This window comes from Protopterus annectens, chromosome 10.part0 (genome assembly GCF_019279795.1).
Source record: "Protopterus annectens isolate FY-2018-M chromosome 10.part0, PAN1.0, whole genome shotgun sequence".
Lineage (NCBI taxonomy): Eukaryota > Metazoa > Chordata > Ceratodontiformes > Protopteridae > Protopterus > Protopterus annectens.
In genome coordinates this window covers 1,782,820,101-1,782,846,279 of record NC_056744.1, presented here as the reverse complement: position 1 = coordinate 1,782,846,279, position 26,179 = coordinate 1,782,820,101, and the positions used below count along the sequence as shown (strand labels likewise).

The 26,179-nt window shown below is 40.3% G+C and overlaps 1 protein-coding gene across 1 annotated transcript in view; it reads right to left on the bottom strand.

The window, feature by feature from the left end:
• The window catches only part of LOC122814496 (integrin alpha-M-like), a 935,681-nt gene that overhangs the window by 368,195 nt on the left and 541,307 nt on the right, over positions 1-26,179 (bottom strand). The window contains exon 14 of the mRNA XM_044087070.1: positions 24,724-24,858. Within this exon, the coding sequence (XP_043943005.1) occupies positions 24,724-24,858 (135 nt within the window). The remainder of the gene's footprint in view (positions 1-24,723; positions 24,859-26,179) is intronic.

Sequence of the window (26,179 nt, the reverse complement as noted above, 5' to 3'; positions counted from 1 at the left end):
TCGTCAATAATTGGCCTAGCATCTGTTGTCATTCAAAGGGGATTCATTATCTGCCAACCTGGTATGATATGATCAAAATACCTCAATGCTTTGTCAGAGATGGTCTTCATCTGTCACCCATGGAATTTTAGCTACTGGCCAAGGCTCTCACCACTCCCATAGTGCCCTTTTTAGGTGATGTCCCAGGAATAAAATTCCAATGTAAACAGCCTATCAACTAACAACCTCAAGGTTATGCTGCTACATGCTAGAAGTGTCAACATGACACCCCACTCACTGAAGACTGACCTCACCTTGGAAGATGCAGACATGTGTGCAGACACAGACACTTGGGACAGGGCTGTGGAGAGCAACACAGCCATACTAGGCTACAACTCCTTACACACATGCACACCTCAAACTGATGGCATGCAATGTAATGGATTCGGTGTATAAATATTCATAAAGGATACATACACATCCAGATGGGTTACATAATATGATTTCCTGGAGAAAAAGCAGGTGGTATGGACATTTTGTAGGCACCTATTCAAGTAATTTCCAGATACGAGAGCACCTCCATAAATCAGGACACCCACTATGCTTATTTGCATCTACTTGAGTCTGTCACAATACATCCTGGCACCACTGTTTTGGGTGATGTTACCTACCCACAAACTGGGTAATTATTCATGCTCAAACTCACTTTCACTAATGTTTCCTGACTTCATTAACCACAATGCCCTGGACCAGCTGGTTGACTTCCCCACAAGGGAGTCTACATACTTGATGGGGTGCTTACTGATATGGTGGACCACTGTAGCACCCCCACTGTGTGCCACTCCCTGGTGAGATATGACAACTAATTGGTCTCATTCAATGTACATGTCACACCTGACACCCCCCCCCCTTGTGGAAGTTACAGTAATAAACTTCACCAAAGCAGATTATAATGTTTTACAGGATAGTATTAATAGCTTCACTGCACCTCCTCCCACAGAAGTAACTAGCAACTATTCTGAGCTGTACACCAATGCTTTAGACAAACACCTGTATAACTGCATTGAACTGGATGTACCTGATAGCTGCACCACAAGCTCATTATGGAAGAGCAAACCTGTCTGGTGGATGACTGCCATTAACAGGCTTTACAATAAGAGGTTGACATTTCTCTGTAAGAGTAGGAGGGAGGGAGCCCTCTGAAATGTAAATACTACCTCAACAGCAACACAAGCTATTAGAGCTGTTGTGATTTCCTCTAAAACAAAGTATTGGTCCAGATTAGCCTCCCCCAGAAAGGACAACCACAAGGCATTCTATACTTACATATGAAACCTAAAAGGAAAGGCCCGGTTTAGTGCCAGACTTCTACTTCATGATACTACATATACTGGTGCTGTAGACATATGTCATCTTTTGACTGACAGCTTCTGTGACAACTTCACTCCCCTGTCATGAAAACATGTATCTGGGAGCTGCAAGTGAGTTTTTTTTCTGGAGTTCAAGCTGTTTTTTAGAGTTGGTAACCTGAGTTGTTTTTATCAGTTTATGAAAACATGTATACCATGACATCCCTACCACTTCTGAAGGATAGAAACACATCATCTATGGGACCTGATAAACTCTCAGGCTGTGTCCTACATGGGACCTAACATGGACTTCTAGCACCCTTGGGAACTCTTCCTAGTCATAGTGTAACCAATGGCTTCATCACAGCTGTCTGTAAGCAGCCACCATTATTCCATTGCACATATGTGGTGCAGCCACCCCAGAAACTATATGCATATCAGCCATTATCCATATCTGCAAGGCCATGGGGCAGATCATCATGGACATTATCAACAAAAATGTAGGTAACGTTCAATTACTTGACCCTACTCAGTCTGGATTTGTCAAAGTGAGATCATGCCTATTAATTCTGGTGGACTTCTTTGAGACAGTCACCAATGATCTGGCTGATGGGAAATCTTTGCACACAGCCTACCCGAACTTAGAGAAGGAATTTAACACTATCCCCCATGCAGGCATCATTGAAAAATTCACCCAACTAGGATTCAACCCTTATATCATTAGAGGGGTTGTTAAATGGCTCACCGATACAAGTCATATAGTAAAAATGGGGAAGACACCTCCAATAGCAGAACTGTAACCAGTGGTGTCCCACAGGATTTGGTACTGGTCACCTATTGTTTGGAATCTATTTCACTGAGGTACAGCCATAACGTAAATGACTATTGATGACAATGTTTGATGATACCTGCTAACTGGGAGTGGTCATGTAATACACATATTATGGCAACATCCTACATTTGGGTGTTACATGAACAGATGATGGCCTTAAATTCAATACAAATATATGTATTATCATTCATTTAATTAACAGCAATGTTCCAGCTAAGTACCACAGCTATACCAACACCAGAAATACATGCCCTGGGGTGAGAGACCAGGTGACACGTGTTGACAGCTACCTCAACTTAGATCACCATGTCTACATGGTGGTGAGTAGGACATTCTATCTTGCTCATGTCATACATGAGAGATTGTCTCCAGTAAATGTAGTTAGTACCTCCATGTATTCTTTCATCATCAGGCAAATATTTGAGTGTATTGCCCCCTTTGGTATGTTACTCACGAAACAGCTATGGCAACTGGGAAACCACAAATGTTTCCCACAAGGGGGATTCAAGTTTTCAGCATCTGTCCTATGGAGACTGGCTGAAATGATTGGTGATTTAGTGTGTGTCTTACAGACTACTCTGAGGTGATCTCTGTTGTGCATACTAGTCAGTCTCTGACTCTGCTTTATTGAATATGCTGCACATGCACCACGCAAGTGGGCAACCAATTTTTCTCGCAGTTAAAAACCTAACCTTGTATGTAATTTTAATAAAACGTGCTGGAGGGGGAGAATTGTCTACCAAAGTCTAACACACCTTTGGAACCTGCTTCCACTTCACATCAAACAGAGCACCTCATTGGCCATTTACAGATGCAATCTGTATTGAACCATTGACTGTAACTACACCACAGTGGTTCCACCTGTGTATACCCCGGACAGGGGGCAATAGGTGTTGATCATGTTAATAAGGGTAAAAAGTTGCCTAGGCTTATAAGGGCCCTAAGACCATTAGCCTACTGCATTCCAATGATCCTATGATACCATAGGCTGATGCAAACCACTGGGTAACATCCACACACACTTACATGGATGCAGTTAGAACATTCCCACTACCCATTTATGCATTCACAGCACTGGCCAGCACACACACACACACACACACACACACACACACACACACACACACACACACACACACACACACACACACACAGCAAGTGGACTGGAGTGAGATTAGAAACCCTACTTATCTAGTCTTACACACTACAGATCACAGTACTCATCACATGTGCCATGGTTTAAATCTGACATTGATGTGAATTTAGCTAATCTTATGGTAGTTGACATCAGCAGGCCTTGTGGAGTATATGCTAGGCCCAAAATAGTGCAAAACCCTTCCTCTGTTTAAGCCATTCTGGAATGCACACTTGATTTGTGTGGAAATGCACATATGCACATGCAAACAGTTAAGTGGGCTGGAGTGAGATTAGAACCCTACCTATCTGTTCCTACATACTACAGATTACAGTACTTATCATGCATGCCATATCTTAAGTCTGCCATTGACATGGCTTTAGGTACTCTTATGGTACATGACATCAGCAGGCCTTGTGAAGGAGAACACTATGGAGGCCTGCATCAAGTGCAAAGGCCAAGAAATGCAGAACCATTGCAGTTTTACATTAATATTTTCTTGGGAGGAAGATGCCCATACACACACACACACGCACTCACGCACACACACACACACACACACACACACACACACACACACACACACACACACACACACACACACACACACACACACACACACACACACACACACACACACACACACACACACACACACACACACACACACACACACACACACACACGCACACACACACACACACACACACACACACACACATATGAGCTGGAGTGAGATTAGAACTCCTACCAATCTATTACTACCTACTACAGGTCACAGTACTTATCTCACACACTATGGCTGACACTGATATGGCTTTCGGTACTCTTACGGTAGATGACATCAGCACACCCTGTGGAGGAGAACACTTTGGAGGCCTGCATCAAGTGCAAATGCCCATAAGTGCAGAACCATTGAAATTTTGCATTCACTTGGCAGAAAGATATACATAGACACACAAGTGAGGTGGAGTGAGATTAGAACCTCTACCTATCTATTGTTAGACACTACACGAGCACAGTACTTATTGCATGCACCATAGCTTAAGTGTGATATTGCAAAGGACTGAAGGGTGAAGTTATCATAGAGAACATAAAGAATCCATGTGTTTAACAGGTTTGGAGGGTTGCATAGTCACACAGCCTCCCACTGTGAACTGCAGTTAGTAGTCTAACAATGTGACAATGGTTTTGTAGCCTAGTTCAGTGTCAACAACCTCTGTTGGGCATATGTGTCTGCTTGCATGTGGATGGGCGAGCCTGTGGCAAAAGTAAAAGTATCCTGCCAATGAGTGGGCTTACAGCATAATACATTACACCAATTGCTCAGGTACTGATGTGTGTTTGTCGCAATCAAGCAGACACGGAGGGTTGTAGTAACCGTGGGTGTTATTGCTGGTGTAGCTATATACATATGATTTCACAATATACATATGTATTCATATACCATGCCATAGATTTCAAGGGTTTCACAAGGACTGTTAGAGAGACGTGGTATGATTCACCACCACCCAGCTATTTGCAAGTACACTGTGTGTTTCACAGTACATTGTGTTCTACTGTCAAATGTGATATCTGATGGGTGAAAACAGCCAGAGCTGTGAACTTCAGATATCACAATAGTCCTAAGATTGCAACACATGGATTCTTTATGCAAACTGCTGAAAGAGCATTATCTAATGTTGAACCTTTCCTTGTGTCCCTTCATCCAATATTTTAAGTGTCATATTGCAGCTTTACTATCCATTATCTGTGTATGTTGGGCAATACAGACATACTCACTCACACACACATCTATATATATATATATATATATATATATGTATGTATATATATATATATATATATATATATATATATATATATATATATACACATATATATATATCTGTTTATAAATATAGAGATATAGAAGATATATATATATATATATATATATTTCTAAACAAAATAGCACATGGGGCAACAGATTTGCACTCTGCTTAACTGTGAGAGCATGCTCAGTGGCATTTTGGCTTGTTTGCATGTTGTTTTGCAACTCGCACATGGGAGGTACAGTGCTGACACCTGAGATATCCTGTTGCATAAATTGATTCCAATCCACACCTAGGTGTACTCCAGAGAGTTTGAGATGACTTGGAAAACTCCAATCTGGCTCTACCTACATACCTAGTTCCTCAAATTAATCTACAGTTTCAATCACTGTGTGCTGTATTTAATAGTCACCTTTCTTTTTCTGTTTTCCAAATGTCATATGCTTAATTTTTGGTGTATTTAACAGTGTTTGATGCTCCTGTGGCCAAGTTCTTGTGCAGCACAATCCTGCATTCAGAACTGTAATCATATTGTTATACTACATCATTTTATAGGAGTACTGATGTGTTTTCTACAGATGCATGTTGCTAAATGTTTTTATGTCCCAGCCCTACAATTGTGCTGATATATTATCCAATAGTAATGGTGGACTTATTGACTAAGTCTTAGAACCATGGCACAGATGCATATGTGTAATTAATATGTGAAATAGAATCATGCTAGTATAGTATGCACAGTAGCAGTCTGTAAAAATATACACATACTGCTACTTCACATGCATAATAATCAGATATGTCAGGATTAGAACCCTGGACACCATCACACAACTTACTTGCCTTATTCCTTTGAGCCACAGAGGCTGATAGACGAGTAAGGAATCATTCATCACATCATCACCTGCATAAACATGTACTGTGCTATTCTCACTTAAATTGCACATGAAATGTATGTGCATTACTGTACCGATGCTGTGAGGCATACTACCTGTGTGAAAGGTCATACAGCATAACTTTTAGTGTTATGGCAGTTACATGGATCGGTGTTGTTTTGCGGGGTGGGGAAGTAACGCACATGTTCTGCTAGGACACATAGTAGTCTTATCAGTTAACCTCCCTTTTCAACATGCCCCTTGAATTCTGTACCAGTAATCTGTTGCAGCAGGACTGCATGCATATTCCATACATGCGGCCTACCGACTGCAAATCTTGACATGTTAGTAGAATGGTTGTCAGTAGTTCCATGTGGATGCACTGTCTGTCCAAATAGGCCAGTATAGTAGCCTCCATATTGTACCTGGTCCATAGCTATGATGACATAACTTAACAATCCACTATAATACTGTGTACGTTATGGACTTACCTTGCAAGTACAGCAGTTGACAAGACTGTATTTCAGGGCTGACTCTGTGTGATTCAAGTAATACACAGCCAATACATGGATAGGTATAGGATGTGCGAGTTGGCTGCCATCACTGTTACTATCTGTATGTGAGTAGGAGTGAGGTGTTAGTCCTTAGGTTGTCAGTGAATGTGCCATGCATTGTCTTTTGGCCAAAGCCAGGGCATACTGGGACCACCTACGTCTGCCTACAGGGACATCAGCAGGGTTTCCTCCACTAAGTCCTTCTGTGACTGTGGCTGTGGTGACCTAAGCATTGGTGGGGGGCTATGTATCTCTTTCCTTTGCTGATCCTGCTACAGCTGTTTCCACAGGATCAGATTGTGTAGCATAGCACATACTGTGAATATCTGTGCACATGTGGCTGGGGTATACTTCAAGGCTCCAACAGATATATTGAGGCACTGGAACCGTGTCTTCATAAGCCCAAACACACACTCTATGATGTTCCTAGTCTGTGCAAGTGCCTCATTATGGCATTCTTCAGTGGGTGTGTGTGCACTTCTGATGGGTGTTATCGTCCACAGTTCCAGGGCGCAGCAGGCATCCCCCATTAAATGGCCCTGTGGGATGTCCCCCCTGGCAAACATCTTTCACAGCTGTGATTTGTGCCAGATACTGGAGTCATGATAACTGCCAGGGTTGTCAGCACATACACTCATGATAATCCCCTGGGTATTGCACACGACTTGGCAGTTGACGGAGTGGTATCCCTTGCGGTTAACATAGATTCTGCTCTGCTCACCAGGTGGTGCCTTGATGTGTACATGCATGCAATCTCTGACACCCAGTACTTCAGGGTGGTGTGCTACATGGTAGAAGTGCTGCATATTGGTGGCCATCACCTCAGGGCCAAGGGGAAAAGATATGTGCTCACTGCCATGTGGCAGCATAGCATCCAAAAATTGGTGGAGTATCCTGGATGTAGATGCCTGTGACACTCCTATCATGTCCTCATTTTGTCTTTGAAAAGTACCTGTAGCTAGTATCCTAAGGGCTACACATACATTAGTTTTCACTGGGATGGGTTCCCTACTGTTAGCTCTGGCTCTGAGTTGAGGGTGGCAGAACTCAGTGAGCTGTTGTAGCATGGCCCTGTCCACCCTGCAATACTGTACAATCTCTGCTAATGTAGCTTCTGGTAGGTTACCCTGGGCCTGAACACTCTTCTCCTACTTGGCCTAGGCCTATGATCATCAGCACCAGTAGCATTGACTTCAGCCTGTAGCACATGCTGATGTAGAATAGCTGCAGCAGCCCCTAGCATTATCTCAGTTAAAATTCCCAAGTCTGTACTCCACTAGTTCAGAGTACTGAGGGAAAACCAGAATGTAGGGTGTATAAAAACAAAAAAAAAAAAAAAAAAAAAATCTTGTTTTCCCGCCTTACTGAACTAGAATAGTCCAGTCTTCAAAGTTTGCTGACCTCTGGGCTTTGTCTTGGTTCCTGTGCTATTCCATATCCTTATTTGGATAAAAGGAAGCATCTTTGTTCACCAGTGGGAGTGGGGAGCACTGAGCGGCCTGTTTGTCCCTAGAGGAGTGGTTCCAGCCAGAAACTTGTAGTCTATTGGCCATTTTGGGTCAATTCCTAGCTCTTTTCAGCCCCCTGTAATAAAGCCCGCTTTAGCGCTTTTAAACTTGTATTCAACTCAGCACAGCTCCTCGTGGTGTCCTGCAGAGTTCTACAAGCAGCAGAGAGCAAAAGAGTGACTTTTTCCTGATTTAAGTATTTTTTCTGGCTTTTGATTATTTACTGCTTAGTGACTGCGTTTTCGCCTGTTTATACAGCTCTGCATTCTATTTAAACTGTTTTTGTGTTGATTAACTGTTTTGCACTTTTAAAAAAGTTATTTGTTGCTTAATTTTACCTGTAGGCTAACACACTCAAGTGCGCTAGCCGTTTAAAAGCATTTATAGCATTTACTGTCTGTTTTTCCTCTGTTTTCTGCAAAAAAAAAAAAAAAAAAAAAAAAATCTTGTTTTCCTGCCTTACTGAACTAGAATAGTCCAGTCTTCAGAGTTTGCTGATCTCTGGGCTTTGGCTTGGTTCCTGTGCTATTCCATATACTTATTTGGATAAAGGGAAACTTCTTTGTTCACCAGTGGGAGTGGGGAGCACTGAGCAGCCTATTTGTCCCTAGAGCAGTGGTTCCAGCCAGAAACTTGTAGTCTATTGGCCATTTTGGGTCAATTCCTAGCTCTCTTCAACCCCCTGCTATAAAGCCCGCTTTAGCGCGCTTTTGCGTGATTTAGCGCGGAGTTGCCCATAGAGCACCATCGGGCAGCGCCGGTTAAACAAGGTTAAACTATTTCTGGCTCCGTAAAGTCTGCTCTTCAATTTTTCCCTTAGAACTTCTCTACTTGCAATCTAAACAGTCTATTCTCTATCTCAAAAGCTCAGCACTTGCTCCTAAAGCATTTTTATATAGGTAAAGTACTTGTATACTAAACAAAGTACTACATTAGCCTAGAATCCCCTTGAGTACCCATTTCCCTATAGGTTCCTTCTGACTCAGTTACACAGCAAACTTTTTCACTTTTTCTAGCATGTCGAAGGGTCAGTTGCTAGCGTCCTCTCCTGTTCAGCTGGTGAATCTGGGCATCTTGAGGCAATGTTACAATTGCCTCATGTACACAGACAACCCACTCCTTCTCCCACAAAACACAAATACATGTGAGAGATGCAACTATATAGCCAAACTGGAGGCTGAGCTCTCTCAACTCAGGACTGGCAAGACCAGACAGGAGGAGAAGGAAACCACGCACACCACAAACCCAGTTTCACATAGAACTATCACAACTGCAAAACAAACACATAAACACACAAAGACATACTCGGAGGCACTGATCAAAAATCTACCAAAACTACAGAGGCCTCCAAAGCAGACACCTAAGCAACTGCCACCTCAAGACATAAGACATGCAACACATAGTTCTCAAAGTCAGTGTGCTAAACAGTCACAGCCCTTAAGGCCAAACACAATGCCAGACACACTTGTTATAGGTGACTCCATAGTCAGACACACTGACATCCCACTCACCAGACTGAACAAGGAAAAGATCACAGTAAGCTGCCTGTCAGGCGCTAGAATCCGCCACATAACACAAGCACTCAGGTCACTCCACAGCAAGTACAAGTATGACTCAGTCATTGTCCATGCCAGTGTGAACGACCTGAGACATACCTCCCTGGACTACATGAAAAGAGACATAGAGGAGCTCTCAGATTATGTAGCCCAGGCCGGTATGACCCTGACCCTGAGCAGTATCCTACCCTCACCAAGAATGATGCCACAATACAGAGACAAAATGATCAGCTTTAATAATTGGCTTAATTACTGATGTCATTCTAAGGGGATCCAATGTCTGTCTGCCTGGGATGACATGCTTGACAAGCCACGCTGCTTCGCAAGGGACGGCTTGCACCTGTCACCCCTGGGCTTCCGGATATTGGCAAAGGCTCTTGCCACCCCATAGTGCCTTTTTAGGCAAGGCTCAAATGATAAACCTACCGCCTAGAAAACAAAATGGAGAAAAACTAAGGGTAATACCGCTCAATGCCAGAAGTCTAAACCTCAAGATGCACTCGAAGCCCACCTCAGTATGGAGAACATCGATGTCTGTGCTGTGACTGAAACCTGGTTCAAGGCTCCTGAGAGCACCCCAGCACTATCAGGTTATACCTCATATCATGCATTCCGCCCCAAAATCCGGACCGAACCACAAAAGGAGGGGAGTATCCATATTCATAAAGGATACCCACACCTCCAGGTTAGTGGCAATGCACGAAGCATCAGAGACCATCCAGGTGCAATTAACCATAGGTAAAACTGCCCTACAGTTTGTAACATGCTACAGACCACCTTCTCAAACTCAGGAAACCCACACAGCCTTCCTGAAGACACTGGAGAGTATGAATGTCTCTCCAAACACCATCATATTGGGTGACTTCAACTTCCCAAACATAGACTGGGAACATTACTCAAGCCCCAACACCCTAGCCCAAAGGTTCCTTGAGTTCATAAACTCAAATGCTATGGAACAACTAGTCACCATTCCCACAAGAGGAGAAAATATACTAGACCTGATCATCACAAACATGGGGACAAAATGCTCCACACCAGAAGTATATCCCTCATTGGTGAGATCAGACCATAAATTAATCTCACTGGAGATCCACATCCCCCCACCCCAGCAAAAAGACCACAGTGAAGAACTTCTCAAAAGCAAACTTCACACTTCTTAAGACTGGAGTGGTATCCTTCAAGGCCCCCGAGCCAGTGGAAACCACAACCCACGCTGCTGAAACCCTTACAAATGCCTTCTACGAGCACCTCCAGGAATGTATGGATCAAGCAATCCCTAATAAAATCAAGACCCTTTCCACCAAAGGCAGGTGCCCGGTCTGGTGGACTCAAGCCATAAACAAACTCTACAACAAGAGGAGAAAGCTACTACATGACAGAGCAAAATCCCTAAATGGGAAGGCATCTCTGATCAATACTAGCAAAAAACTACGATCACTCATAAAATCATCCAAGGCCAACTTTGAGAGAAAAATCGCTAATGACACAAAAGACAATCATAAAGCCTTCTTTAGCTATGTTAGAAATCTGGGTGGAAACTCCCAAATATGCTCAGAATTAGTCCAAAATGATAAAAAAATCACTGAACCCACAGACATTGCCAACATACTGGCAGACAGGTTCAGTGCAAATTTCTCCCCCCCCCCAAAAGGAGAAATATCTATCCCACCAGAGTCTAGCCTCCCAAACATCTCAGATGCCCAGGTGAGAGCTGCTCTCTCTAAAGCAAAAAACACAGCATCAATGGGACGGACGGTGTCCCCAGCTGTGTGCTACATGAACTCAATGAGGAACTAAACCCACACATAAGGCTGCTGTTTAATCTTAGCCTTACTACAGGATACGCACCCAAAGAATGGCATCGGCAACTGTGGTCCCACTCCACAAAGGCGGTGCTTCTACGGACCCTGAAATTACCGCCCCATAAGCTTGACGAGCCTTGTCTGCAAAGCTATGGAGAGGATCATAATGGAACTCATAAATAAAGACATTGGGGACCTACAGACACTGGATCCTACCCAATTTGGCTTTGTCAAGGGCAGATCCTGCCTCTTGAACTTGGTCGACTTTTTCGAAACAGTCACTAAGGCCATTGATGAGGGTAAGGCAGTTCACACAGCCTACCTTGACCTAGCAAAAGCGTTCACACAATACCCCACTCAGGCATCATAGAAAAGCTCACCAGCTTAGATGTAAACCCATATGTCACAAGATGGGTTGCAAACTGGCTCAAGGACAGAACACACAGGGTTAGAGTTGCTGGTGCCATGTCAGACTCTAAGCCGGTCACGGCGGTGTCCCACAAGGCTCAGTCCTGGGCCCCTCTTGTTCGGCATTTATTTTTCTGAAGTGCAGGCAAACATAGGGGATTGTGGCTGACAAAATTTGCAGATGACTGCAAACTGGGCACCATAATTGACACTCCATCAGACACAGACATCCTCCAGAAAGGTCTCATAGAAATGGATAACTGGTGCCAGAGCCATGGCCTTAAGCTAAATGCCAAAAATGTATAGTCATACCCTTTGGGAAAAACAAGGTAACCCCTAATTACCACATAGGTGGTAATCCATTAAACACGGAAGAAGTTATCAGGGACCTGGGGACCCAAGTTGACAGTAACCTCTCTTTTGACACTCACATTGCCAAAGTGGTTAGGAAGACCTTCTACATTGCCCACCTGATCATGAAGGGATTCACATCCAGATCAGGAGAGGTCATTGTACCCTGTACTCTTCACTTATCAGACCAATGATTGAGTACAACGCCCCATTCGAATGTACCTTACCCGACACCTGCAGCAGTTGGAAAGACCCCAAAAGTTCCTCACCAAAAGGATAAAGGGCTCAAACATATGTCATAATGATGCCCGACTGAAGAAACTCCAGCTCTATTCAGTCGCATACCGTCTGCTCAGAGGTGATCTGTGCCTGACATACAAGGCCATGTCCAACCCGAATTAATGGACATGCTCCACCTCAAAAATCCAAATCCACCAGAGCCATGAGAGCAAGAGACTTAAACCTCAACACGGATATAAATAGGACGTGCTGGAGGGACAGATTCATCACCCAGAGACTCCCTACACTATGGAACAGAATCCCAGTCCATGTGAGGCAGAGCCCCTCACTGACTCTGTTCAAGAGAAATCTTGACGAGTGGATGGGAGATCGTAGGTTTACCCCGGGAATCATCACTGTATCACTGCTGGACAGAGGCACAGCAAACTAATGGGTATAGTATTCTCATCCTAAGGGGTGGTGAAAGCCACACACACTCTGGCTAGGCTTTTAAATGCCCTAGGGCAGATAGCCTAGTATGAACCTATGAACCTATGAACCTATACATACTTTATACAGTTGTGGTGCAGGTCCACAATGTGGGATTGGCTAATTTGGATGCAGGTCAGCTGCTTAGCATATTTAACATGATTTAAAGATCATTCTCATTTGCATGCTTTGGGATGTAGTGCTGTGTAACTTGGCATACAAAAGTAAATATTTTTAATTGAATATTTCCAGTTTTAATTGATAGTTTCCTATGTTACCACTGTGCCTTGGGGGGAGTTGGTCACGCGAACATGCCTAGCTACACGGCGCATCACACAAACATGCACAGCTTTACACAAAATCTGCTAAAAGTAAATATGACCCCCCCCCGGATGTTATCCACATTCACTAGGAATGTCAACACCATGTAGGAGCCTGCACAAAAGGGATCTGCGGACATAGTTGATCATTTTAGCATTTCAACAAATTCACCTCATTTGCGTACATATTTGTGCTGATAACCTGGAAACTTCATGGCTCATACCCATCTCTGCCAGACAACAGCACAAATGCACCATTATACAGACCCGATGCAAGGTCCTACAGTACATTTCTGTGAAATACATTTATTAGTTGTTTTTTATCAATTGTTTTTACATTAAGTGGATTTGTTCACAGCAGCGCATAATGCAAACAAGTGGAGATTACTAAAAAAAATTATTATTGATTATACATTTAAAAAATATTATTATTGATTATACATTTAAAAAATATTATTATTGATTATACATTTCCTCTTGCATTTTTTCACATCCAAAATGTATTTCTCCACAAATCTGCTTGTGATTTACCATTTTCAGGGGAGTTATGTCCATATTTGTGGACATTTTCATCTCCTACTCTCCATGTAGACTCCTGTATGTGGAAAATTTTCTTGTACACTATGAACACGGATATGGATTCTACACGGATGACTTTTGGGTTGTTAGATCACTTCCCCTGCCTAATTTGCATAAAATGCACCTCCTTAAGCAGCAATTTGCATTACATGGATCTTTCCTTGTTTGTGTGTGTTTGCGAGCTGCTAAGCGAGGCTTACTGAATCTCAAATTGTTCAAGCTCGTATATGCATTGTTGTACGATGTATACATGAAAAAGTAATCTACTACAGCAATTTGAAATATTAGAAGGAGGAAAATGTTTACATCAAAAATATTAACAAATAATAATAATAATAATAATAATAATAATAATATAGTAATAAACCATAAATAAATAAATAAGTAAAAAAATATATATACAGCCCATTCTCTAAGTGCAGTAATACCTCAAGGGTGTGTTACTGCATAAATAATGCATTTGCTCTTATCTCAGGAAAAGGGATTTCTGAATTATGGACCTTAATATGTGAAGAACTTGTGCATGTTCTTTCAGAATGAAGGGGTGCCTTTAAAAACAAAGTACATCTTTATGTCTAAAGTGTCAATAAATTAATCTTGGATCGAACAGTTCATCTTTCAGTTTCCTATGTCAATAAAGAAAAGAGGAAAGGATTTTGTAATACCTGGATATTTGTAGAGCTCTGAGTAATCGTGTGCAGAAGACAACAATGCATTAGGCTAAGTGATCAGCTACCTGTCTCAGAAACCATTTCAGCTACTAACCAGACAACCATTTTCTAACTGGTTAGCTCAATGCATTACTTTCCTTTGTGATAAGTACAGTAAAACACTACCTGAAAAGATATGGTTTCTTCTACTAGGTTAACAAATACCACTACTGCCTACTTCAGGACTGCATCTGCTCAAAGTATCTGTACAGCATCTGCATGGTCAGCTAGTCACACTTTTAAACACCACTGACTAGACTGCCATGTCGGCAAAGCTGGATTTGACTGTGCAGCCAAGGCTATTACAGATCTGCCACATTTATGAAGCCTATAAGCTGCAATGTTTTGTATTTGAATATAAATACCAATTCTGCAGCAGTGATTCATGCAATGACTATGGTACACTTGTGTCCTAACTCATCACACCAGCAGATGTGTAAGAATTGAGATTATTGATGAAGGAGAGAGCGTCTCCCTTGGGATTATTGATTAGTCGCACATACCACAGGAAAAGGCTAGAATTTAAATGTATTCTCCTCAGTGAACCAATGAACCTATGAACCTACAGGTTTCCCATGCTCTTACCTATCTCATTACATGATCTAGAGCTCACTGTATTAGTAATGCAGGACAGGTCCCCTCCCTCTTGCCTGTGTACTGCATGCATGCATGGTCTGGTAACAACATGCATAGTTAATCACTGTTATATATAGTAATGTTATGTGTGCTCCCAACAGTTCATAAGTTAGTTGAACATGGGGTAAATTGAGCTGACTGTACATATTTATACACAAATGGACTGATGCCTGATGTAAATGCATACAAATTGTACATTATTTTTCTGTTTTGATGTCTCCTTTAACCTGAAAGATGTTCAGTATGTGGTTCAGTCTTTGTCCAGCTTTTCTAAGACAGCAATAAAGCACACAGGGAAGTGTTTAAATTCAAAATTTTTGTTAGTTGGGCTGGTTTTTAGTACTCAGGGCTCTGGACTGCAATCTTGTACTCGGGGGGGGGGGGGTATCTAACTGCTGTTACTGTGACATCCCACAGATGTCCTGTGTTTCCATTTCCAAGACATTACCTCATTTACTCATCCCGTTAATTATCCCTGCACTCTCACAGTGCCCTCTCCCGATTTCCCTCTACTGACCAGCTTTCCTTCAGTTGTTCTCATTTCTTCCTATATCCACTACACCTATTTTCACACTAAATACCCCCATATTCTACTTAGTACTGTTCTCTGATTTTTTTCCCTTCAAGAAATCTACCTTCTATGCCATAAGTATTTTGCCTGTATACACCAAGAATAAGATAGGTACACAAAAATCATTACCTATAACGTCATCTTTCTATTCACTAACCATGAGTTTATACTTCAAATAGTATGCCTTCACTCCTATGAACAGATTTCTTGAACTTCTTGCAATTCTCATTAATGTAATTTCAGCAAAAACATACATGTGAGAAGCTTCAACACATACCTGTGAGAAGCCTGAACTGTTAACTTTTCTTGCCTGAAACTGCAAATCACATCCTTTACAAATAAAGTGAAAATAATACATATATTGCAGCAACATTACTCATAGATAGAAATATGTAAATTGTGATTTTATGAATAAAAGCATTTATTTTACAAAATGTCTGTGATGCTATTTACCTAATGTGTATAGCAATGTGAGGGTAACACTATGCACATGGCTTACCTCAATTTAGTTAAGGTTGTTGTCACTATACCTCATTCTGGCATTACTGACAGACAGATCAAACTCAATACGAGTCCCTGTGCAACCCACTAGATTGTCATTTGACTCACTGAACAAAATCATTCCATTACAGTTGATGGCACATTATCCTGCGAGGGACCAATTGTAAATGCCAGGGACCATTTCTATTTGTAATCTATTTCCCTGATGCAAAATTCAGACATTTAAAGGCTTCTTGCTGGACAAGATCAGAGACTATTTTAAGCTTGGAGCTATCATCCACTCCCCCGAAGGCCTAACTCAAACAAACTTGTAACATCAGACTTAATCCAAAAAGAAGGAAATAATACACTCCAACAACAGGAATATAGTAGTTAGCTCTTTCGTTTACTATTTCAGCAAACTTCTTCAGACAACTGACAAATGAATTAATCACCATTTAAATAGACAATCATAATTATGACATCATAAATTAAGTACTTAAATACAAGCCAACATTTAAAGAACCCACAGACCATTCATTTTAGAAATCAGAAATACAAATGTACAAATACATAAAAATACAAATATATAAATATTCAAACCATCATACTCCTAAAATATATGTATATATATTCATATAAATATAAAAATAATTATATACACATAAAGGAAAAGATCATCTCAGCAAAGCCCTCAATTTTAAAATACTTTTAAAAGAAATAGCTTCATTTAATCCTGGTTCCCTAACAGCATTCAGTTTTATTTGCCAAATCAATTCTTTCTCATCCAGTTTTAAATCACTTCTGATTTCTAAAATGAATGGTCTGTGGGTTCTTTAAATGTTGGCTTGTATTTAAGTACTTAATTTATGATGTCATAATTATGATTGTCTATTTAAATGGTGATTAATTCATTTGCCAGTTGTCTGAAGAAGTTTGCTGAAATAGTAAACGAAAACGCTAACTACTATATTCCTGTTGTTGTAGTGTATTATTTCCTTCTTTTTGGATTAAGTCTAATAGTTTTAAACTTGTAACATTAGGATAAAGGTCTAAATCCGAACACTAAAACTGTATCATTACAAAGTTTGGTTAATGGGAGGCCTTGCATACCTACCCTATAATTGACATCCCCTTAGAACAGATACTGTCATTAGAGATCTAGGCACCTTCATGAATAACAGACTCTCTTTTGCCCAACATGTATTTACAGTTATTAGGAAAGCATTTTATCTCACAGACATGATTTGTAAGAACATTTTCTCTTGTTCTAAAGACATAATCATTCCTTTCTACTTGTCTCTCATTAAGCTTATACTACAATATAATGCACTGTCCGGTATGTACCTCTTTAAACATTTAAGCCATCTTGAAAAACCTCCAGTAGTTCCGCATGAAAAAATATTTTGGATATGAGCTCCTTATGTCACCATAGCATCTAAATACTCTTTGTTTCTTTTTGATCTCCAAAAGACTCCCATGGGGTGAGCTAAGCCTGGCCTCCAAATCTGTAAATGAACCCAAACTTGCTTAATCTACTACATATCTCCTAAAACTGGTAGCAATATAAATACAAACTCATGTGAGCTTAATCTATATTGTAACATAAATAGGATGTGCCGTGACAGGCATTTCTCCTAGATAATTGAACCAAAAAGGAAGTACCACAAGACTCTGACAAAAAATATTAAATTGTGAACTCTAGGAGCGTGTCCTCCAACCTTCCTGCTGTTGGAAAATAAAGGTGGTGACGAAAAGTGTAAATCCACAAGAACAAGTTTTTGAAATTCCAAATGGACACAGCTTCCACGCAATTCTTTTATTCTTGATACCAGGCAAAAAACAGTTCAAATAAATCCAAGCGCTTTCGCCTGAGCAGTCTCAGGCTTTTTCAAGGTTAAATTGAGTTTATGGCTGTACTGCTTATATATTCAGGTTAATAGGCCTGTTAAAATCATTAATTAATTACAATCAACATTTAAAGTGCAACAGTGCATTACTAAGAGCATTTTGAAGTTAGTAAATGTTCTTCCATCACTCAGTAAATTGTGCATACACCAAAAAATGCATTACAGTATGTTATACATTGAAACATTAAATACATCTTGTTGACTGATATGTTTAAAACCATAAAAAATGTAGATTGCTTGAATTTTTGTGTAAACATATATTTTAAATAATTAAAAAATAGTAAATTACTAAAACTTTAAAAATGTATTACATTTAATTCTTACACTAAAAAAAGACAGATAGTAAGCCTTGCATAAATTGTGTGTGTGTAAGTGTGGTGCATTAATTTCTAATTATTCTTTTTCTATAACAATTAATCCACATTAAATAAATAATTTTTGTTTTTAAAAAATGTTATAATGTTTTTCATATTAATGCCACAAAGTTGATATAATGGGAACCAATGATGTTAAAATTCAATAAGTCATAATTTGTTTCTTTTCACCTTCAGTATACTATTGATGCTAATGCTATCATTCATTCCCGGATTTTTAGAAGCATCTAATCTAAGCTGCCAAATTAACTCTCTGCTTTCTAAATAACTTTCCCAATCACCTCCTCGAGGATCCAGAAGGACACGTTCAAGTACAAAAAATTTTAAAGACATATTAGTGCATGCTAAAGAGTGCTTAAAGAATGCATTTGAAGTTTTCTTTTTTTCTATTTCAAATATATCAGCCTTTTTATGAATGCCTGAGCCACTGGTTAGCAAGCTGAAGTCCAAGGTTTTCTAGGTGTCTTATAACTCAAGCTCTGTGCCTCTTTCTTATCATGTCAGACTTAGAATCTATAGAAAAGTACTAGCTATGCAGGAATGAATAATTTAACAGCTTTAATTTCTAAAAGAAAAAAAAATATGAATGTACATTTGTTTGCCCTGCATTAGGGTCAACTTAGTATCCTAATGATATGATCAATGTTAGTAATTTATTAAAAACACTAACTTTGAAAGGAAATAAAAATGACCATCAGAAGGACCAAAGGTGAACATGAACTGAAACTGACATCACAAGCTTAAGATTGCTAACATAACTAAAGAAGGATTTGTAGTTAACAGAAAAATAACAACATGGAACATGTGGAACTAATCCAGAATTGAATTTCCCACTCTGATCTAAAGACATAATTAATATATCTGCAGACAGATTTTGCTTTAATTTTACTCCAGAAAACGTCACCTGAAATTCCACAGTTTCCTAGGCCCTCCTCATCTCTTATGAATGCACTGGAACATGTCCTGGCTGTAATTTTTAAAATTTAACATATCACTGTCATGGGCCCAAACAATTTACCTTGATGTCTAATTAATACCAACAGACACGAACCCTCCTGCATTTGTTTAACTTAAGCCTAGCCACACAATATGTCCATAAGAGTTTGAAAATACAGTGCTTCCTCTGCAATAAGGGAGCCCGACAGCGCTTGTCAGTAAATTTCTCTGGAGATGTTAAAGTTAGTAGCAACTGAGACAAGAGTGTCACTCTGCTTAATAAATAAGGACAGTTTGTTCTAGTGATGGGGCAGCCTTTTGGCAATGAATCTAACTCTTCAAAGCATTTTATTTACATCTTGGTGGTGGTTCACATCTTGGTTCAAGTATTTGTGTAGTCATTCATTCAGTCAAGATCCATTAGGCTGGGGTCACTGATGTCATGAAATGTGAGGCATGGAGCTCCATGCAGGACTGTATAACAGGCAGAGCACAGGGATAGGACTACTGATCTGTCTTTGTAGTGAATGCTTTTTAGATCAGTAATCATTTTCATCATAAACTTTTGGGGTCTTTCTAGCTGCATAATATGTTTGGCTATGTGTATGCCAAAGGGGGCATGATACTCAATAAATGGTCTAATTAGGAGAGAGTACAGAGACACAATAGAATCCAGATGAGGTAATTTTGGAACTCATTTGTGTTAGATAGAAGTTTTACTCTTATTGTTGCAAGATGGACAAAGGAAAGATAAATTAAGACCCAGGTGACAGGACCTCAGACTACAGTCCTGCACTTTTTTTGCATTTAGGATGAGCCCTTTCTTTGTACATCACTGGTTTATAATGAGCAGTTCTTGTTGAAGCACCACTGTATCGATGGGGGAATGGATGAGGACAGCCAGTTTGCTTTCATCAGCAAATTTATTTAGCCATAGGTCAGGGTTTCTCTTACAGAGGTCAGAAAAATACTTACCAAAAAGGAGGGTCCTAGTAATGAACCCCGTCGTAATCCACTGGTAATGTTCTTACTTTTTGAAATAGCACCTGCCACCTTAATTGTATGAGTCCTATCCTTCAGATAGTTTGCAGTCCATCTTGTTATGCAAGGGTCAACATTTAATTCCTTTAGCTTATTTACAATGCCAAGCATGTATTACCATTTTAAAGGTATTGGCCAGGTGTACATATGCTGTTTGGATTGAGTGGACACTGTCAACTGCCTGTGTAGCCTTATCAAAGAAGTTTTCCAAACCGAGTAGACATGATCTGACCTTGATAAAAATCAAACTGTTGTGGGTTGTATAAGACGTTTTAATTTATAGTTAAAGAGGACAAATATGATATGTCTCTGGCCTTGCATATTATGCTGATTAGGCCGATAGTGCTAGATGTCCGATTTGAAGACGTGCAAATAAGCCACTGATGAACTTTTGCACCAGGTGGTTCTTGATTGTCTCTGAAACACTACTTAGCTGCTACTAGATCACAAGAGGGCACTGCTAGTAGTGCTACTAAGCTAACCTTTCTAAACACTAGGCCCAATTTCAATCTGCATGTAATCTATTAAAAGATATTATGCACCATAAGACACACAGACTTAAGGACACCTTTCTGTGCCATTGCAAAATCGGTTGCACCTTTGTGTTTTTTTTTTATTGGTGGAGGGAGTGGATCTATCTATCTATATTGCAACATTTAACATAAGCTGCAGCAGGGATCTCAGTTTTCAACAGCGGAAGAGTAACACGCCTACCTGTGGGTGTTCACAGTGCTGGTGGTCGAGTGGATGAAGTAAGCCACTTTAATGTTGTTGTGAGTTTTCTTGCAAAGGATTGTATTGTGTGAGCCAGTAACACACTTTTTTAGTTTTTTATGGCTCAACATTTTTAATATTTAATGTTTGATAGCTGAAAAAAGATTGGTGACCGCTCGTAAGGAAACCACAGTAACATGCTGCCTAATACATGAGTGTGCAGCAGGATAGCAGTCATTTTACACTAAGAGAGAGCATTTTGAGAATGCATATGAAGTGATGTGAACAAATAATAAATAAAAAATGTGAGTGTATACTGCTGTAAAGTGGAACTCTGACTGTGAATGAGAAATACTCATTTTCCTTGTAAATGCACTCTCTCAAGGCACTCCTAAAAATAGAGAACATCGATATCTGTGCAGTAACTGAGACCTGGTCAAAGGTCAAGACAGCATCCCTGCAATACCAGGCTACAACTCTTACCACACTTTTTGGCCAGCAAACCAGGAGCGAAACACCAAAGGCGGAGGAGTGTCCATATTCAGCAAGGATATTCACACCTCCAGGCTAGTTGCCCAACACAATGCATCTGAAATTCTACAGGTGCAACTAACACTAGGTAAGACTGCAATCCAAATTGTAGCTTGCTACAGATCCACCACCATGCCCCAAGATTCTCACTACACCTTTCTAAACATACTGGAAAATATTAAGATGCAACCAAACACCCTAATACTGGGTGACTTCAACTTCCCTGACATTAATTGGGAAAACTACTCGGGTACCATCACCTTTGCCTAATAGTTCTTGGAATTCATAAATTCCAACACCCTGGATCAACGAATCCATAGTCCCACCAGGGGCTCAAATATCCTAGACCTGGTCATTACGAACATGGGAGATCAATGCTCCACACCAGTGGTCACCCACCCCATTGGTTAGGTCTGACCATAAGCTAATCACCCTTGACACATCCCACCCTAACCTCCATAAAAAACTTCTCCAAAGCTAAGTTCATGCTACTCAAGTCAGAAGTGACAAACTTCATAACACACATGCAGATGGGAACTGAAAGTTCAACTGCTGAATCTTACTCTAAGGCACTGTACGAGCACATCCACTCATCTATGAATCGTGCCATTTCAAATAGAACCAAGATGCTTTCCTCCAAAAAAAGGAAGTCAATCTGGTGGTCTGCTACCATAAACAAACTATACAACAGAAGGAAGAAACTGTTGCAGAAAAGAGGAAAATCCCAGGATGCAAAAAACTCCCTTACCAGCCTCAGTAAGAAGCTGAGAGCCCTAATAAAATCCTCCAAAGCTAGTTACGAAAATAACATTGCCAAAGGTTGCAAGTACAACCACAAGGCATTCTATAGTTATGTCAAAAATCTACAATGCTCAGATCTGCTCTGAGCTACAACAGAATGGCATTAAATATACTGATCCCAAGGATGTTGCAAATATCATGGCAGATCAATTCAGTAACAACATTACCGCCTCTCACCCCCTAAAGGGCCCATCTCAATACCAAAAGATTGCCAAATTCTGGTAATCGTGGCCACATAAGTAAAAAATGCACTCTCCAAAGCTAAGACTACAGCATCCATGGGACCAGATGACATCCCGGGCTGTGTACTACATGAACTACAAAATGAACTAGCACCTCACCTAAGTGTCATATTTGATCATAGCATCACCTCAGGCTACGTGTTCAATGAGTGGCATACAGCTACAGTTATCCCATTCCACAAGGGGGGATCCACCTTGGATCCCAAGAACTATTGTCCCATCAGTCTGACAAGCCTGATCTGCAAAGCCATGAAACACATTATCATGGAACTTATAAACAAAGACACTGGCAACCTTCAAACACTGCATTCCACCAAGTTTGGGTCTGTAAAGGGCCAATCTTGTCTCCTCAACATGACTGATTTCTTCAAATCAGTCTCCAGAGCCATGGACAAGGGTAAGGCAGTCCACACAGCCTATCTGGACCTCACCAAGGCCTTCAACACCATCCCCCACTCTGGAATCATAGATAAACTTACTAAGCTGGGCATTAATCCCAATGTCTCTCGATGGGTTGCCAACTGGCTTACTGACAAAACCCACACTGCAAAAGTAGCTGACTCAAAATCCAGCTCCAGACAAGTGGAGTACCTCAGGGTTCAATCCTGGGACTGTTCTTGTTTGGCATCTACTTCTCTGAAGTACAGGCCAGCACTAAGGACTCTGGCTAACAAAGTTCGCAGATGACTGCAAACTGGGAGCCATTATTGAATCCCCAAATTATGTGGATATTCTACAAAAGGGCCTTATAGAAACAGATGCTTGGTGCTAGAGCCATGGGCTCAAGCTCAATGCCAAGAAATGTATAGTTATCGCCTTTGGGAAAAAACATGTACCCATGAATTACCACATAAGTGGCAGTACATTAAACACTGAATGAGTGGTACGGGACTTAGGGACACAGGTGGACAGTGGTCTCACCTTCAATAACTACATCAACCATAACAGTCAGGAAATCCTTCTATGTGGCACACCTCATCACTAAGGGCTTTTAATCTAGAAAAAAAGGAGGTCATTGTCCCACTGTACTCATCCCTCATTAGACCCATTATAGAGTACAATGCCCCATTTGGTATGTACCTCACAAGACGTCTGCAACAACTGGAAAGGCCACAGAAATACCTCACTAAAAGAATCACAGACCTAAAGCAGATGTCCTATGTTGACCATCTAAAAAAACTTTATGGGAGAAAATTGTCCAACAGATAAAGGTACTAAGTGCGGTTCTGGTGCTGGTACTGACAGGCATGGGCAGGGTCCAGGAAACAACAATGATACAGACTAGAATAACATCTTTTTTTAAAGTTAAGACCCTTGTAGGCTGACCATTTGCTAACGTCAGTACTTTTACTTTATTCACAGGGGAAGCAGTGAAAAATTTGACTGGAATGGGTATTTACAATGTCAGCATAATCACCTGGTATGCATGTGGGCTTTGGTAAAATATAAATAAAGAAAAAAACCTTGAGTTTTGCAGTGGATGAGATGCTTTTAAGCTTGTATACCATTCAGGGTATGGAGTCTAAGGTACAGTACATGTGCTGAAATCTGAGCACGTCATGTTGCAAAAATGTCTATTCCTTCAGACAGAATGGGAAGCTGTGATGGTCGGGATGATTTGGTGTGGTATGTTCCCTTCTCTCATGACTGGGTATAGGACTTTGTGCATTTATCCTTGTGGAAATCTGCAGTTGCTTGTGAAGGGGCCGATTTTAGGGTGTTACGAACAATGTGCTCTCCTGCCTAAAAATAACAGTTGCATCCACTGAAGCACTGCTGCGTCGGAATCCAATAGTCATAGTGAAGATTGTTGAAAGAAGACCTTTTTTGTTTGTTAACCAGGGTAAAGCATTGATCCACATAGACCTTTTTCAAACTCCACCTTGGGGCACTGTTTAGTTAAATAACTTACTCAGGTTCACACAATTATATGAATGGGGGGCTGAGGGAATCAAACCTTGTACCACAGCAAGCAGTATGTTAACAACTCATAAGCCTGCTTTTGCTACTCACCTCCAGACGGCAGATGTAGACTTGGCCTCCAGATTTTGAGCTGTAATGAAGAGGAGCTCCAATGAGGAGGACTTTTTTCTGGGAACTTATTCCTGGGTTAATAGTACAGAGTTCTGCCCCAAAATAGGATCCAATCTAAAAAAAAATGTTTTATTTAGAAAACATCTTTTCTTTAACTATCCATATATTTATCTGTAAAGAAAGGTTGCAGGTGATTTATGCTTGATCAGAAACTTTCTCTGCATTGTTCTGTCAGACCAACAGAACAAATTTTATCTCTCAGTCCAAAAAACTGTGAACATAATTACAACAATTTAAGGTACAACATTATCTGCAGCATATGAATATTACTAATAATTAGAGATTTTAAGCAAAACAGAGTAGGGATTGCTTGAATTATACCAGATGACCATACAACAAGGAAGAAGTTCAACCTTCTACATACAAACAAACAAATATTTCAGTCATGGTCACTAATGCCGTTCTAGCCTGCCAATATACCAAAACAGTCATTCCCATAATAAGTTTCCAAGTTGTTATAAAAACATGAAATAGTGCATGCTTTAATATAATCTGGTAACTTATTCCTGACATCAGTTACTCTCTCAGAGAACCAATTATTATATCTCTCATTCTTATATAATCTTGTACACAGGTTGTCTGATGCTTCGTAATTGGTCTTTGATAACCCCAAATATACCCAGAGGTAGTTGCCTCTAAATGACCTATATACTTGAAGAAAGTTTTCTCTTATATTTCTGTATGAGACACATTTTAAGTTCAGAAATTTTAATCTTTTGTAACTTAAACTTTCACATCCATGAATGCCTTTGATATATTTCTGCTACACTCTTTCATGGACTCATAGGTGTGTGCATTCCAATAGCTGGATGTGTCTGGTTAGGTACATATTAAAGGTGGCATTGCATACAATGATAGGCCTAATGAATGCCAAATATAGTGGAACAATGACCTCCTTGGATCTAGATGCCAGACATTGGTTTATAAGTTGCACAACATTGAATGATTTTCTTACTGCTGCGGACACATACAGACCATGGCCAGATTACTGTCTCTTTGTGTCCCCAAGTCCCTGATTACTGGGTCACCCCTTACGGATATGTTGTCAATATCACAGCTACCAACGTATGCATGCTAGCTTTCTGATAACGTTTCCATCTGATTAGTCCATACTCTAGTGTAGATATAATGTAACACAGAAACAAAGATTTCATTATTTCCGATTTCTTTGAGTTTATAAACTTTGTATTCAGCCTTTAGTTTTATAACTATCATAAGTCAATTGTCTGATATGATCAGGAAAAAACCCTCAAAGCTTGATTTATCAATGTACCCAGGTCCTTAAATGAATTCATGGTGTATTAAATGAAATATTCACCCTTCAGTTTATTTCTACCAAAGCTCATATGCTAGTTTTTGATGTATTTATTATGAA